The sequence below is a fragment of the Chanodichthys erythropterus genome, chromosome 8 (assembly GCF_024489055.1).
Source record: "Chanodichthys erythropterus isolate Z2021 chromosome 8, ASM2448905v1, whole genome shotgun sequence".
In the NCBI taxonomy this organism is placed as follows: Eukaryota; Metazoa; Chordata; class Actinopteri; order Cypriniformes; family Xenocyprididae; genus Chanodichthys; species Chanodichthys erythropterus.
Window position 1 is genome coordinate 38,784,958 of NC_090228.1, and position 17,448 is coordinate 38,802,405.

A 17,448-nucleotide genomic window follows, 5' to 3' on the forward strand; every position below is an offset into this window, starting at 1 on the left:
TCCACTATGGTGGTCCAGGAACGCCATCTCTGGCTGTGTCTTGCGGACATGAGGGATACCGACAAGGTCAGGTTTCTTAATTCCCCCGTGTCCCAGACCGGCCTTTTCGGCGACGCAGTCGAGAACTTTGCCCAACAGTTCTCGGCTGTACAAAGGCAGTCTGAGGCCATCAGTCACATCCTGCCGAGGCGGTCAGCTGCTGCACCTCCACCGCCGGCGGCACCTCAGACTACCCGTCGCCGAGGGCGCCCCCCTGCAGCCGCCCCCGCTCCCGCGCCCCAGCAGCAGCAGCCTCCATCCAAGCGGCGCCGTGAAGCCGGTCGCGGGCGGGGTGCCCAGCCCGTCCAGCCACCCCCCAAGAAGAAGGGTGGCAAGGCCAAGTCCAAGCGGCCCTAGGACGGGCGACCCGGAGATGGAGGGGACTGCTCTTCAGGAGGTGGTGACTGCACCGCTCCTTCCCCCGGAGGAGGGCCGGGTGGAGAATCTTTTGTTGTTTCCTTTTGTTCCGCCGCTGGCTCAACAACCAGCGGTACCCAAATTTTCAATGAAAGAGCAGTTTCCTTTATCTCCAGGTCCGAAGAGGGCTCGGAGAGCAGTGGGAGGGCTAGAACCTCACCACTCTCATCCACCTCTTCTGTCGCCAGCGGACAGCAGCGAGCAGCAGGTAAGCAAATCCTTGACTGCTCCCTCTGTCCACCCGTGGAAGCAGGTAAGTGTTGCACAGCACACTGTGACCCCGCTTCGGGCCGCCTCACACAGAGAGCCTCCCGGGCCGCGTCCCTGCGTTCCACCTCGCTGCCCCGCGGCGGGTACACCGGTGGTCCCCTTGGTGCCGCTGGTGCGGTCTCTGGGAGCCTGGCTAGCGCTCCCCAGTCCGTCTCGCTGGCTCCTCCGGACCATCAGGCTCGGCTATGCGATTCAGTTCGCCCGGCGTCCCCCCAAGTTCAGGGGCGTCCTCTTCACTTCAGTGAAAGATGTCGATGCCCCTGTTCTGCGTGCGGAGATCGCAGTCCTACTGGCGAAGGACGTGATAGAGCCGGTCCCTCCAGCCGATTTGAGGTCAGGGTTCTACAGCCCCTACTTCATTGTACCCAAGAAAAGCGGCGGGTTACGACCGATCTTGGACCTGCGAGTTTTGAATCGGAGCCTTCACAAGCTACCGTTCAAAATGCTTACGCAGAAACGCATTTTCGAGTGCATCCGTCCCCAAGATTGGTTTGCAGCGATCGACCTGAAGGACGCGTACTTTCATGTTTCGATTCTTCCGCGACACAGGCCATTCCTGAGATTCGCGTTCGAAGGTCGAGCATATCAGTACAGAGTCTTACCCTTCGGGCTGGCCCTGTCTCCCCACGTCTTCACGAAAGTCGTGGAGGGAGCCCTTGTTCCCATGAGAGAACAGGGTGTTCGCATTCTCAACTACCTGGACGACTGGCTCATTCTAGCACATTCTCGGGATCAGTTGTGCGAACACAGGGACTTAGTGCTCAGGCACCTCAGCCAGTTGGGGCTTCAGGTCAACTGGGAGAAGAGCAAACTCGCCCCAGTGCAGAGGATCTCTTTTCTCGGTATGGAGTTGGATTCGGTCGAACGGGTAGCACGCCTCACAGAGGAACGTGCTCGGTCGGTGTTGAACTGCCTGAATACGTTCAATGGCAGGACAGCGGTCCCACTGAAGTTTTTTCAGAGGCTCCTGGGGCATATGGCGGCTGCAGCGGCTGTAACACCGCTCGGTCTGCTTCATATGAGACCGCTTCAGCACTGGCTTCACGGCCGAGTCCCGAGATGGGCGTGGCAACGCGGCACGTTCCGGGTGCCAATCACTCAGGAGTGCCGCCGTACCTTCAGCCCGTGGTCAGACCCCTTGTTTCTTCGGGCAGGAGTGCCCCTAGAACAGGTGTCCCGGCATGCTGTGGTGTTCACAGATGCTTCTGCCACCGGCTGGGGTGCCACGTACAACGGGCATGCAGTGTCAGGGGTTTGGGCGGGACCCCATCTGCATTGGCACATCAATTGCCTCGAGTTGCTGGCAGTACGCTTTGCGCTGAGCCGCCTCAAAGGCCTGCTTCGCGACAAGCATGTACTGGTCCGTACGGACAACACTGCGACCGTTGCGTACATCAACCGCCAAGGTGGTCTACGCTCCCGTCGCATGTCGCAACTCGCCCGCCATCTCCTCCTGTGGAGTCGGAAGCATCTGAGGTCGCTTCGCGCCATTCATGTCCCCGGTGTGCTCAACCGTGTGGCCGACGAGCTATCACGAGCTGCGCTGCCCGGAGAGTGGCGACTCCACCCCCAGGTGGTTCAGCTGATCTGGAGAGAGTTCGGAGAGGCTCAGGTAGACCTGTTTGCCTCACCAGAAACCTCCCACTGCCAGTTGTTTTACTCTCTGACCGAGGGAACACTCGGGACAGATGCACTGGCTCACAGCTGGCCCCGGGGCCTGCGCAAATATGCGTTTCCCCCAGTGAGCCTACTTGCACAGACCCTGTGCAAAGTCAGGGAGGACGAGGAGCAGGTCTTGTTAGTTGCGCCTTACTGGCCCAACCGGACCTGGTTCCCAGAACTTTCACTCCTCGCGACAGCCCCTCCCTGGCCCATCCCTCTGAGGAAGGACCTCCTCTCTCAGAGACGGGGCACTCTTTGGCACCCGCGTCCAGACCTCTGGAAACTCCATGTCTGGTCCCTGGACGGGACGCGGAGGTTCTAGGTGACTTACCCCCTGAGGTACTTAACACCATCACTTCGGCACGTGCACTGTCTACGAGACGTGCTTACGCCTCGAAGTGGAACCTGTTCGTCGAGTGGTGTTCTTCTCGTCGAGAAGACCCCCGAAGATGCTCGATCGGAGTCGTGCTTTCCTTCTTGCAGCAAGGGTTGGAGCGTAGGCTGTCCCCCTCCACCCTCAAAGTCCATACTGCTGCCATATCTGCTTACCACGACCACATAGATGGCAAATCTGTTGGTCAGCACGACCTGGTCATCAGGTTCCTTAGGGGGGCGAGACGGTTAAATCCTCCTCGTCCCCCCTCCATACCCTCTTGGGACCTTACTCTGGTGCTCAGAGCACTCCAGATTGCTCCCTTTGAGCCTTTGCTGTCAGCAGACTTAACCCTCTGGAGTCTGAGGCTGATTTTGGGCCCTGGAGAAGTTTTGACATGCCCTGACATTTGTGCTTTTATCAGTTGGTTATAAACATATTAATGACAAAAGTGTCATTACACTGTATTCAGCACAAACTAGGCTACCATAATATGTGAGGAACATGTATGTACATGTTTGTGTTTTTAAAGGAATAATGTTTATGCGTGGTTATTGAAAAAACAAAAAAAAAAGTAACTGAAACAATACCTCAAAATGCATACTAAATGTTTTTTCACAAGACTTTTGAGAATTGTATATTGTAGTGTAGAGTTTTTGCTTCAAAATGATGTGGAAATGATCCTCCCTACTCTGACACATAAAACATTGTATTGATTTTAAATTTCTAAGACACTTTTTGTTTAGGTAGGCCATATGCGAAGAGGTGTGACTCTTCATGAATAATGAAGTGATTTACACCTGGGGAGATTAAGACCCTGCCCCTAATGAGCCGCATAATAAGCCATTCAGTCAGGAATGTGACTGAGTCAACTAAGAAAATGCAAAGACAAGACATATCATTGTTTTTTTTCTTTTTTATTTAAAATAAAGTTAACAATATAATCCACATATAAACTAGGGTCAAAGGCACATTTTTTGTGTACAGGCAAATAAAGGTAAGGTTTATAAAAAAAAGCCCACTTTTACACCCTATACATAACCTGCTTGATCACATATAGATAATCTTTGCAGCCCAATGGTCAGTGAGAGGTGGTGAACAGAGAATCTGAACAGTCACACATCTGTGTGCCATTTTTGAAAACAGTTCAACTGAAGACACAAGTAAATGTCACATGCCTGGCATTTCCAAGGTGTGTCTTGCCTTTTACCAAGCTGTACTTTGCAAAGCATGCAGTTCCGATGACCAGCGGTGGCATTGTTCCTTGCATCTGATGTCAGCTCTGCTCCTGGAACTGGTACATGGTCACTTTTGGTCTGTTTTGGAGCTGCTTTCTGTGACGACACACCACAGAGCTCTGCAAATATATTATCATCAAATATGAATCTTATGAATATTATCATCAAATATTATCATCAAATATGATGATTTGCTACTTATGAAACATTTCTGAACAATTGTAAACAATAAATGTTTCTTGAGCTGCAAATCATCATATTAGAATGATTTCTGAAGGATCATGCGACACTGAAGACTGGAGTAATGATGCTGGACATCACAAGAATAAATGACTTTGTGAAATATATTCAAATAGAAAACAGTTATTTTAAATTGTAATAATATTTCACAATATTACTGTTTTTACTGTATTTTTAATTGAATAAATGCAGCCTTGGTGAGCAGACGAAACTTATTTTAAAAACATGAAAAATCTTACAGATTTCAATATAGGCCTACCATATAGTGGGTAAAAGTGTACTTACTCTTTCTCATGTTCGCCTGTGTTGCTGCGTGCCCTCCTAGTGGGAATTGCAGGTGAATGTGAGAGTGATGGATCCACATTCCTAAAAAAAAAAAAATGTCAAAAAAAAAAACTGTTATTATTAGAATATAAGATAATACTCTCATACCATTAGCTATGCATAACTGACAGGAAAGTAACAGGTATACAAGCATGCTGTATATGTCTGTCAATTGGCCATTACCGGACAAAGTGTGCGAATGTGTAAACGTTTACAGTCTGCTATATCAGTTTGCACATTTAGCAAATAGCAACATGTTCGCGCATTTCACAACCAAGCATATTTTAGCACATTCACGCCTATCATATACGGTACTTAGATACGCTATATATATATTTATAGATAGATGTAAATATAAGGCAAATATAGATGTACGCTTATATATAAAAAAAAACACGTCAAATAATTTAAGTATATCAACAGAAAAGCATTCTATTTATAAGCATTTTTATGAGATAAAGTTATATATATATATATATATATATATAGATAGATAGATAGATAGATAGATAGATGTAAATATAAGGCAAATATAGATGTACGCTTATATATAAAAAAAAAACACGTCAAATAATTTAAGTATATCAACAGAAAAGCATTCTATTTATAAGCGTTTTTATGAGATAACGTTATATATATAGTTATATAGATAGATGTAAATATAAGGCAAATATATATGTACGCTTATATAGAAAAAAAACACGTCAAATAATTTAAGTAAAACTAAATCACTTACTCATCAGAAACTGTATCTTCAGCTGGATCAAGTCGCTCTTCAAAATGCAGACGTTCATCGTCAAATTCGTCTTCTTCTTCCGAGGAAAGAATGAACTTCCTCACTGTCCAGGACCATCTGAAGAGCCTGCTCACCTGTGTAGTGTGCCATCTTCCAAACGCGAAGGAAAGCGAATGAATCTGATGAAACTTGATGCTTTTTAAGACGCTGTTAGGGGCGTTTACAGTTTGCATAAATCGCCTCAGCACATTATCTTATGAATAGAGCGCTCTGCGCGTGGGCGGGCACACATTAAAGATAATTAGGTCAGACAGGAGAAACAGTACCTCTATTTACTTTTATACTGATTACATAAAGGGAGAATATTTGTTTTAGAATTTATTTGTTTTGTTTAAAAGTAGATACTTAAAGCTTTCCAAAGACATATCTCTCATGTCCATGTAGCATGTATAAGCCATCTATTTTAGTTACTTTTAGTGACGTTTTAGAATGTGCACACAAAAAAAAGAAGACATTCTATAGTTTCAATTGATATATTACTTATGTCTCTATGACAAAAAATGACGGAGTATTTTAAGTCTGTTTTGCTGCAATGTGAAAAAAAAACTGCAAAACGCGCCGGCACGTTTTTAGACCTCAGAGTGTTAAAGATTCTCTCTATGAAGACTTTGCTGCTGGTGGCATTGGCCTCCAAAAAGAGGGTAGGGGACCTGCAGTCATTTTCGGTCGACGAATCGTGCCTAGAGTTCGGGCCGGATGACAGCCACGTGGTACTGAGACCCCGGCCTGGCTACGTGCCCAAGGTTCCTACCACTCCCTTCAGGGACCAGGTAGTGAGCCTGCAAGCGCTGCCCTCGGAGGAGGCAGACCCAGCCCTGGCTTTGCTCTGTCCAGTTCGCGCCTTGCGACTGTACTTAGACAGAACTCGAAGCTTCAGGACCTCAGACCAGCTCTTTGTCTGTTACGGAGGCCAGCAGAAGGGAAAGGCTGTCTCCAAGCAGAGGATGGCCCACTGGATAGTGGATGCCATCGCCCTGGCTTACCAAGCTCAGGGCGTGCCCTGCCCGCTCAGGTTGCATGCTCACTCCACGAGAGGTGTGGCATCCTCCTGGGCGCTGGCTCGTGGCGCCTCGCTAACAGACATTTGTAGAGCTGCGGGCTGGGCGACACCTAACACGTTCGCTAGATACTATAGCCTTCGTGTCGAGCCGGTCTCCTCCCGTGTTCTCGCCTCAGGTCAGAGGCACGGAGAGGCCCCGGCTTAGTGTCGGCTTGCTGCGCTACATGTGCGTTCTATTCTCCAGAGAGTCCCTACGGGCAGACCCTGTTGAGTCCTCCGGTTACCCTTCGGCAGCCGACGTGGCGGAGCGTCTGGCGCCAGGCCTATACTCCATTGTATCCTTGAGAACCGGATTTAGGCTGGGTTCCATATGTGTGACCCTACGGGGATCCCATATAGCTTTTTCCACGGCTGCTCCTAAACGAAGCCCGTGTCTTTCCCTCTGGGAGAACCCATCTCTCATCGAGTGGAGTCACCCCAGTTCTTCCATATGTTGTACAACCTACAAGGTTAGTCCATATGTACTTATCCATATAACTCCTTCGGGGAAGGATATGGCTTCCGCAGCGTTCCTTATCGCATGTAAGGCTACGCTTTCCCAGCGTTATCCAATTGTCGCACTGAGTGGGTTTTGGGAACAACAGTGATCGACCCTCTCTGCGTGAGCCTGGTCCCACCGTCCTTAGGCAAGGGGGTTCAGGTGGCTCACGACAGAGCGCTGGAAGAGGGCAGCTCCTGTGGCGCTTTGGTAGGGATTCCTATTCGTCGGTCTGTCCGACGTACGTCGAACGTGACCGACTGAATGGGAACGTCTCGGTTACATAGGTAACCCTAGTTCCCTGAAGGAGGGAACGGAGACGTACGTCCCGTCGCCACAGGCGTTGTCCTGCTGATGCTGCCGCCTGCTCGGTTCGGCTCCTCAGCGAAAACCTGAAGATGCAACGCACCTGCTGCTCATTATATACCCGCGCTGCGAGGTAAGCAGCTGATGCATATGATTGCATGCCAATGTGCATTGGCTCGTTTAGTTACACTCGAAGTAGATTGGCCTCTCTAGCGAGATTCCTATTCGTCGGTCTGTCCGACGTACGTCTCCGTTCCCTCCTTCAGGGAACGAGGGTTACCTATGTAACCGAGACGTTACATTGACTTTTTACATTGACTGTTTGGGTGCAGAAACCATTTATACCAGATATTACGCTATGATAAAACCTCTTCAGGTTTACTCACACAGCTCTTACTGGCTTACGTTCGTAACACAAATATAAAGATCAGAGACAGACAGAAATGAAATAAGTTTTAGGTTAAGTTTTTCAGGTACAGTAGGTTTCTTTAACATGTAGTTAGAAACACTGACAGAGGTCATAATCGAGTGGGAAGATAAAAGGTCATCATATAGATCACATGGGTCGCTCATCTAATGAGAGTGTTTGACGTCCTCTATTGAAACACTTCATCATTGACTCTCTTTGCTCCGATGAAAGTGAAGTATATTAATATATTGAATTATTTGTGTTCATTACAGCACTGAGAGCAGTAGCGGGACGATCACATGACAGATATAGAAAGAAAACACTGACATTATTCACCACAAACACTACATGATGAATTCAGACCATGGTATTACCACAGTTCATGTAGAAAAACATGGTTTATCATGTCAGGATACTTTCTAGATCAGGACAAGGGGATTTTACAGTTAAAGACCAGAGGACCAGATATGATGATTGAAGACCAGGAGTCCGAGATGCAATAAATTGAAGAAAATTTTACTGAAGAATAGTTTGTAGTTTCATCAGCTGAAGTCAGATTTAACACTCAGCAAGGAGTTCGTCATCCTCTCTCTCAAACAGTCACAAAACTACAGCAACTATACTTTACACAGGTCACTAAACTATGTCATTGTGTCAAGTCATCTCCATTTATATAGTGCTTTTCACTACATATTACATATTGTCTAAAAGCAGCATCACAGTGACAATAGGAAAATTATCATCGAGCTAAAGTTGGTTTTTGATTGAACCACTTCCGTTGTAAAAATTGTTAATTATTACTTTAGGGGTCTGAGTGACCCCATTGACCTCAGCTGTCATGGGAAGCTTGAAGAGTAAATATATGTTTTAACAACAGAATATACTACTTAGACATAGTTGTCTTTATATATCTTAGACAGTTATGATGAATCTTGGCTAATTTGGTTGTTTGAGCAAATTAAAGGAGCTGTATGTAAGAAATCTATTTCAATTAATCATAAAATGGCCCTGATGTGTCACTAGACATTAAGAAATCATGTTCATTTCAAATACTTATATCACTGACAAAAGTAGTTTGGCCAGGATATTGTCATTTAAAAAGTGGACTTGCAGCCCTCAACTGATGCTGATGTTGTCATTTTGTGTTTTGGCCTGACACGCCTCCCTCCACCTATCTACCAATCATGAAGTCAGTAGTGTTTCGGGATCCGTGTTGCCAGCTTTGCTGTAACCTACCCTAACTCCAGTCGGATAAAAATGTCTAATGTTACTAAATCAAAAAGACCTCGTTATAATTCAGATTCAATAATTCAATAATTCAATTCGTTGTGACAAAGTCCGAAATAAAACCAGAATTTGTATTGGAGATGCTTTTGAAAGATGGAGACGGCTGAAAACGGAGAAGAATTTGAACACAGACGCTGCTAATTTTCTCCTGGACAGGTAAGATTCATCTATGCTTGGCTAACTTGTATTTGATGTCAATGGACATTTCATATATTCATGACAGTCAAACAAAGTTATGCATGTTTGTGCAAAGTAACATAACGTTAGCTCACATGAACGTATGCTCTGTCATTATGCTGAGACGCTGAGGAAAACAACATTAGCACGCCCATTATGGCAATTTGAAACGTAATTGAGACAGTAGCCTAATGTTACCTCAGTAAAAATGATTTGTCATTTGTTCTTCACGTATATCGTGGACTAAGTGCTGCAAGTTGACCTGTATGACCATTGCTAATGTAATTTAGTTACTCTAACAATATTTTCTGATGGAACTGAAAACAACCCTGTGATAGCCATTGGTGATATTGAATTTGTCCCGCGTTATAATTGCTGTGGCAAATGTTTTGGTTATTCGTTAGCCTACTTATGACAAAAACTTACTGTGTACGTCTGTTCGTCTGTTCGTCACTTGCCATTGGAAGCTCATTGAAGCAGCCTACGTTTCTGCTGAATCCTGCAGCTCATCTGGCAACCTCGAGTCAGGGGGTAGGGGGAGGGGATACACCGCTCTACAGTATTTTTATAGTGATTGCAGTACCAATTTAGGCCACAATCCTACATACGGCTCCTTTAGTTAAGTAAAAAACAAACACATATTCCCGGAAGAAACATCGGTACTGTATTGCTGATATGAGTCAGACCCTCAGTCACTTCTCAGATACCAAATACAGACATTACCAGTAACATGAATAGAAATATATATATATATATATATATATATATATATATATATATATATATTAGAGGGATTATAAATAAATTCCTTTCAATATATTTTACATTTATTAATAAATTGACATTTATCAATTTTACAGCAAATTGTATATTTTTAAAATTTTATTATTTTAATGAATCCTGTGTGTGATTGTTTCAGTTGAAAAGTAATTTTGATAGTAATAATAAAAAAAATGATTTATGTGACATTACAATAAGAATTGAATGACTTATTTTCATCAACACAAACAGAAACAAAAGCACAGATACACACCATCACTCATCATGACACACACACACTGATCTCACTGTCTATATGAGGATTCATTAGACACATTTATTCTTCATGTTATTTCACTGACAGAAGTTCAGCTGTAGTATTAATGTAATGAAGAGAAAATAAGAAACTCTATAACATCTCACTGTTACTGATTCATCATGAGCTCAAAGCATTATGGGTAGAATCTATTCTGATTCATCAACACAGTTTCACTGATGATCTGAAATCAACACTAAACCCAGGATAGAGCGATTGAGTGAATGTGGTCTGGACTGTGTGGATGAGCCTCATTGTGTCTCCAGAGACGCTGTAGAAGGACAGAGTTCCTGCACTGTGATCCACATACACTCCTATTCTACTGCTGGTGGACTTTATAGGGAGTTTAGTCTCTCTGTTATTGTGTCTGAATGAGTAACTGGAGGGAGAGCAGAACAAACTCCAGGACTGATCATTAGATCCAAACAAACACTCTTTACCCAATCCCTTCCTGCTGATGCTCTTTGACACTGATATATCCACACCATCTCCACTCCACTCAATCTCCCAGTAACAGCGTCCACACACACTCTCTCTACACAACACTTGAGGATACACATCAAATCTGTCTGGATGATCAGGATACGACTGGAGTGCCCCAGTGACAGTAATCACTCTGTTCCTCTCAGACAGACAGAGGTATTTATTCACTGTGTTCAGATCCAGATTGAGTTGATGGGAATCTGATGGAGAAAAAACACATCACAATCAGGAATTATGAATCTGATCTTTTAATGTTTCTGAACTCTTCATGTTCAACATATCATCAGTGTCTCAGTACAGTTCACCAGATATCCTGTGAAAATCATCATTTACATCAGTGGATCTAAAGCTTTTTTTGGGCTGGTCTAATCAGTCTTCCCTGAATATTAATGTTGGTTATTATTCTGTGTTTATTATTATTAGGCCTATTACTATATTTACACAATTTAAGGTCAGTATGATTCTCTTTTAAAAGAAACTGATACTTTAATTCAGCAAGGATCCATTAAATTGATTCAACTATGAGTGTAATAATTTGATTCATAAAGTTTTGTAAGCATTATATGTCCATTGTATTGTTGGTGATTTTCACTGCTGTAGACTAAAATTTCTATCAGTTTCCCCAAAGAGACTTGTTAAAAAAATCCAGTTTAGGATAAAATCATGGTGATTTTTTTTTCCAGAAGAGTTTTCAGTTTCTTACTGTCACGTTCCCAGTCATTCCCGGCCAGCTACTGCCACCATGGAATCCCCCAAGAAAACTTTTTTTTTTTTTTTTTGCATATACCTGTGGGTGGGGCTCCCAAACTGCAATGGCTGCCTAATGCTCCTGACCTGCCTTGGCGTCCCAAGGTCTCCAAATTGCCACGGCTGCCAGATGTTCCTGACCCGCCGTGGCTGTCTGAGGCTCCTGACCCGCCAGGACGCCTAGAGTCCTCTGCCATGGGCCTCTGTCTGTCTCTGTCTGTCTGCCTGTTGTCTGCCTCTGTCTGTCTGCCTGTTACTTATCCTGTCTGTTTCCCGTTTACGATTCCCGCTATGTTACACTTACTTTCCTTAAACTCTTAAAAATCTTTTTTTACTACTGTGATTTTACCTGTAATATTGTTTAATACCTAATATTGAATGATTTTAATTGGCTTTCAGTGAAAATAATCATATTTATTCATTAGTTTCAGAAGATTGCTTCCAGCACCCCCCAATGTTCTCCAAACGCCCCCTTAAGGGATGGTACAGCCCCCATTGAAAAACATTAATTTACATGATCAACTATAAAACTCTTCTGTCATGTTTACTTTCTCCTTCTACAGGAAAAACATGAACACACTCAATAAGTTTTTGCTTGTTTTCTTAGTGACTTACATTGTAGGAAGTCGTTCCTGGTTCTGGGAACAATGTTGGTGGAAGTGACTGTGGAAATCAACAGACATGAAGAGTGTGATTATCATGTCAAGAGAAAATGATCCCTGCATCCATTCCTAAGACATTTCTAATATGATCTTCTACATGATATGAGATGATGGAGGATCATTTCTGAGAGCAGATGAATCTCCAGGACTTTACCTCTGTCAGAGATCTTCTTCAGCTCCTCTTTGCAGAAATCCTCCAGTTTTTCTCTCAGCTGACGGACAGATTCTCTCACAACAGCAAAAGAGAAGAGAGAACTGAAGGGATCGTCATTTACGTCTGTAGATTTAGGAGGAATTGAGAGAGACTGGAAACTCTACAGAAAACAGAAATCAAAGCTCATCACCTTCACACTTCAGCCAATAACCTGCACTAATTTCAGATTTGAGCAGCTCTTGTTGATCTTTAGTAACTCTCCTCAATCCAGCACTTTCACAGCATCAGATTCATTCTTCTCATGTTCATTATATCATGTTAGATCTATAAGTTCTAGAGTTTGACTCTTACACTATACAGTATGTGAACTTTCTAGGAAATCACAAATGTAAGAGATCAAGTGCATCAATGGAGTCACATGACAGGGTTGAGTAGATTTGATCAGGAAAAGCAGTTCAAAAGCAACGAGTAGACTGACAATTATTTATAACTTTTGAGCAGTTAGTGGCTCTGAAATTCACAAGGACTCTTAGGACATGATCCCAAAGTCAGGTTTGGTGTTTCAAATACGCTGAAACATCACTAAAATACAGCCTCACTTCCTGTTTGAGGACTTCACTGTCAAATTCATTAATGTGTTACTGAAAATTATTATAAAAGGTTTCAGCAGGTTTGAAGATTATATGATTTTGGTAAACATTACTCAGAATTTGTAGTAAAAAAATAAAAGTAAGGAGATGGGAAATCTAGCTGGGTGAATCTAGTACCGTCAGGTTAATGGATTTCACCTTGTTGTAAAAATAAATAAATAAAAATTAATAAAAGTTTAAATATTAGTGAAGTTTTGAGCTCTTGCTGTCTGGAAGCTCAATATATTAATATTAATATAAAAATGTTTCCTAAGAGATTTCCAGAGCTGAACTGCATGTAAGTGCGTCTCTCTCAAAAGAAGAAGATCAGATGAGAGTCTGACTGATGATTATATAATAACCGAACACACAGATCAACACTTCAGTCAACGGCTCATTCTGCTCTCATGAAATGTTTCTCTGTGAGTCTCTTGCTCAAGTCCACTATGATCCTGTTCTTCTAGATCTCTGTTACCTGCAGGAAATGGATGTGATCCTGTGTGTGTGAAAGCTGCTCCAGCTCAGTGTCTCTCCTCCTCAGATCATTGATCTCCTGCTCCAGTCGCTCCAGTCGTCCTTCAGCTCGACTCACTGCAGTCTTTTCCTGATCTCTGATCCGCTGTGTGGCCTCAGAGCGGCTTCTCTCAATAGAGCGGATGAGCTCAGTGAAGATCCTCTCACTGTCCTCCACTGCTGTCTGTGCAGAGCGCTGTTAGGAAACACATCACAATCACACAGTGGCTTCAGTGAGTCTGACTGAGACTTCTCAAACTTCTCTTCTTTTCCAGACTCACCTTATGAGACTCCACAGCCTCTCTCAGCTGCTGAAGATCTTTCTCTCTCTGCTGGATCCTCTGCTGGAACAACCTCTGCGTCTCCTCCAGCTGGTGCTAAAGGACAAACCAATGACAGGAGAAACATCACATAAATCATCAAGTAAACAGATATGAATCCAGTATCAGTGAAGTACTTAGATTGAGGGGTTAAAGATCTTGCATGATAAGGTTGTAGGTTCATTCATAAGTGTCAGCATTATTTCATCAAAGCCTTATAGCCTTAAAGTTTTATAGGGATAGTTCACCCAGAAATGTAAATTCTTTCATTGTTTACTCTGTTATGGACAGATACAGGATATGACGATGACTTCACAGCAGGTGACTAGACAAACAGCAGGTATAAACTGTAATGCAGGTAAGTGAGCTGGATTTGTAGGCTTGTCGGATGATAACTTGACACTTAAATCAGTCTTTGTCTAACAGATGATGATCGCGTGGATGGATTGTTGACGGATGACAGCAGACACACTCAACGGAGGTAAGTAGTCACACACAGATTCTGATGAATGTCTCTGTTTCTAGAACCCAAATCAAATATGGTGACACGTAAATAACATCAAACCTCACTGGCTCATGCATGTCACATGACTAAACATGTTGTGGTGTTTGTACTTTTGTAATAAAATAAAAAAGCAACCACAGACACGTGTATATTCTTCTCTCTACTTTACTACTCTCCTTTCTTTTCCCTTCTCTATTGCCATCTAGTGGCTACACATTATCTCTGCAGACACAACATTTCCCCTTTTCTTTGAAGCATTTTTGTTAGGGTACCGTCTTGGAACATTACAACATAATACTAACATAATCCAAACATCACAAGTAAAACAGGATTACTTTAAGTAAATAATTTACCTCTTTATATAAAACCAGTAATATTAACAAAACAAATGGTGTATTTACTCCTGGGTTTAAAGAACACTTTCTTTAAGGAGTGCCTTCATAACATTTAAACTAATCCAAGTAAACAACCCAAAACAACAAATGACTGGATTTGAACCACTGACTATTTCAGCACCTATTTATTTCTCTAACACTAAAGTCCTTCATCCAAGCTGGTTGTTTCAGAACTCTTGCACTTCTTCTAGGACTCTGTTCCTTCACATCACCCTGAGCCTGAGGCCGTACATTTGGTTTCCCTTCTGTCATTTTCCCCAAGCTTATCAATACCTCATTTGGAACTCCAGTGAGACGAGACGCATTCCATTTCTAACCATCCTCCAGCATTTTGTTTGGACAGTTTGGACCAACTCTCCTTCTCACCAAACATGGAGCAGTGTACCTTGTTGAGCCTTTGTGAACATGCTCTGGTTTCTTAACACGCACCTTTTCCTTGAATAACACGGTCCTTTTCCTTGAATTTATGTACCTTAGCTCCTCTTCTTTGGTCAGTATATACTTTACATTTCTGCTGTTTACATGTCACCGTGTTTTCGATCTCAGGATATGTCTTCACTTCTGCACTGACAGGCAGGACATTCAGTTTTGTACGCATCTTGCGGCCATGCAGGAGTTCAAACGGTGTAGCCCCTGTGGTAGCATGTGGTGTCACTCGGTAATTATGCAAGAACTGTGTCACAGCCGATTTCCAAGGCTTCCTTTCCTGAATTGCAGATTGGATGCATTGTTTCAACACTATTAAATCGTTCTACTGCTCCGTTGGCCTGTGGATAATATACACTGGAGTACAAATGCTGAATGTTATGCTCCTTCAGAAAGTCAGCAAAAGCAGTGGATGTTAGTTGTGGACCATTATCTGACACTAAGCAGAGTGGAGTACCTTCTCTACAGAAGATGGTGTCCAGAAAGTTTATGATGACATCTGATGACACTTGCGATGCAAAAGCTACTTCTGGCCACTTACTGTAGTAGTCTACCAGCGTTATGGAGTAGCAGCAATCCCATGTAGCAGACTCAAATGGTCAAAGGCCACTATGCGCTCTGTACCATCAGTGTGTAGCTGAGAAAATAGAAAGGATTCCTCCCACACCGTAATCAGAGGCATCAGTACTCATGTAAGTTGGCAATTGTGGGTCGAACAGAGCTAGAATGGGGCTCTTTGATAAGAGTGTCTTCAGGGTGACAAAGCTTTGCTCTGCCTTATCAGTCCAGAGAAAGTTCATGTCAGTGGAGGTCCTCAAAATATCACGGAGGGGTTCAACCACTGTTGCGTAATCAGGAATAAATTTACTATACCAAGATGTAAGGCCCAGGAATGAGCGCAGTGAAGCTGTGTCATGGGGAGCAGGTGCATGCACGACAGCAGCTATGTTATCAGGGTTCGGATGTAGTCCCTCAGAAGAAACCATGTGCCCCAAAAATGGGAACAACCCATCCTAATAAAAGCCGTTAAATCTCAACTTTCAGGGTGCAATGGAACCTGATGATATGCTGAGGACAGATCTATGGTCAAGAACACTGTCGCCCCACGCAATTCTGCCAACAGTTCCTCTATATGAGGCAAGGGGTGGCTATCTACAACTATAGCCTTATTAGGCTCCCTTAAATCAACGCACATGCTGATTCCACCTCCTTTTTTTGTGTCACTACAATTGGGGAGACCCATGGAGGTGCGTCAACCCGTTCAATTATGCTCCAGCAAGTTATTTAGTTCCTCAGAAACTGCTTGCCTAACTGCCAATGCCAGCCTTCTCAATTTTTGTTGAACCGGAACAAAACCTTCTTTCACCTTCACTTTATGTATAAATCCACTTGCGCATCCTACAGTATTCACTGGTAGTATTTCAGAATTGTCATTTGTAATCACAGCATCACCTTCAATACGGCAGTGAAGTGCTTTCAGCAGATCCATTCCCAGCAAAGGTGTGCCTGACTGTACTATGTAGAATGTGCCCACTGCAGTACTACCATCATGGAAGACATCCGTAGAGAAACAGCCCAGCACTGGAATAGTCTCTTTGGAATAAGAAACTAATTTTACTTTAGCTGGCTTGAGGGTGCATGAAGAAAAATATTTACAGTAAATGCTCTCAGGCAGTATGGATACTGATGAGCCTGTGTCAACAATTAACTCTACTGGCTGACAATGTCCATCATTAGTTTTAATTTGCACGGAACAGAGAATTTTGTCTGTCACAGTCTTAGGGTGCTTTCACACTTGGTGCGATTCCTGGTCCGAACTCGAGTTCGATTGCCCCCCCCCCCAGAACCTACGAGATCAAAGGCGGATATCGCGGGATTCACACTCGTGCGCTGTGTTGCTGATAAACTGGATGTAATTTAAGTTCTGTTGCTTTTATATGAAAATAAACATAATGAACAATACACCCAAAGTACTTGTTATTTGTTTCCATCGAAAGATGTATCAATCATTTTTACTTTAATTATAGACATGTTTTTATATATTTTTTTATAAGTGACAACGTTCGCATAAGCCATAGAGAGATCACTGTGTCAGAGAGTTTTTGGAATATTCACACATTATTTTTACACATAAAAACATGATATTAGAGTTTTAAAATCAAACATTTTAAATCAGATCAATACATCACGGTTGTTTAAACCAATAAGCTTTAAGCTATGTCGTCAGCAAGTCGTTTTCCCATCATGCTTTTGGTCAGCGCAGTCAGTGGAGAGCAACTGCGCTCGACTGCAGAATCCGACACGTCCGATCGCACTCGCGAGAGGTTTTTGATACACGTCGGCATGACATCAGAGCAAGGCGGCCCACCCTCGGACACATTTCTAACCGGCATGCATCTTGCGGTGATCACCGGTGATCGGTTCTGCGCAGAATTTGCTCATCTCAAACAAGCCTGAGGGTTT

The 17,448-nt window shown here is 43.5% G+C and overlaps 1 protein-coding gene across 10 annotated transcripts in view; it reads right to left on the minus strand.

Annotated features, from left to right (window-relative positions):
• The window catches only part of LOC137024903 (tripartite motif-containing protein 16-like), a 64,905-nt gene that overhangs the window by 36,054 nt on the left and 11,403 nt on the right, over positions 1-17,448 (minus strand). For 8 of the 10 annotated variants that reach the window (XR_010895796.1, XR_010895791.1, XR_010895797.1 and 5 more), the window contains exons 2-6: positions 13,621-13,716; positions 13,302-13,535; positions 12,198-12,357; positions 11,997-12,044; positions 9,503-10,834 (exon numbers count right to left, since the gene is read on the minus strand). Coding sequence is in view for 1 of the 10 variants with exons in the window: in XM_067392857.1 (XP_067248958.1) it covers positions 10,314-10,834; positions 11,997-12,044; positions 12,198-12,357; positions 13,302-13,535; positions 13,621-13,716 (1,059 nt within the window). In the remaining 9 variants the exon portion in view is untranslated. Of the gene's footprint in view, positions 1-2,429; positions 4,119-4,524; positions 4,606-5,299; positions 5,450-7,514; positions 10,835-11,996; positions 12,045-12,197; positions 12,358-13,301; positions 13,536-13,620; positions 13,717-17,448 lie in introns of those variants that run through there. The other 2 variants (XR_010895798.1, XM_067392857.1) reach the window with 2 other exon arrangements.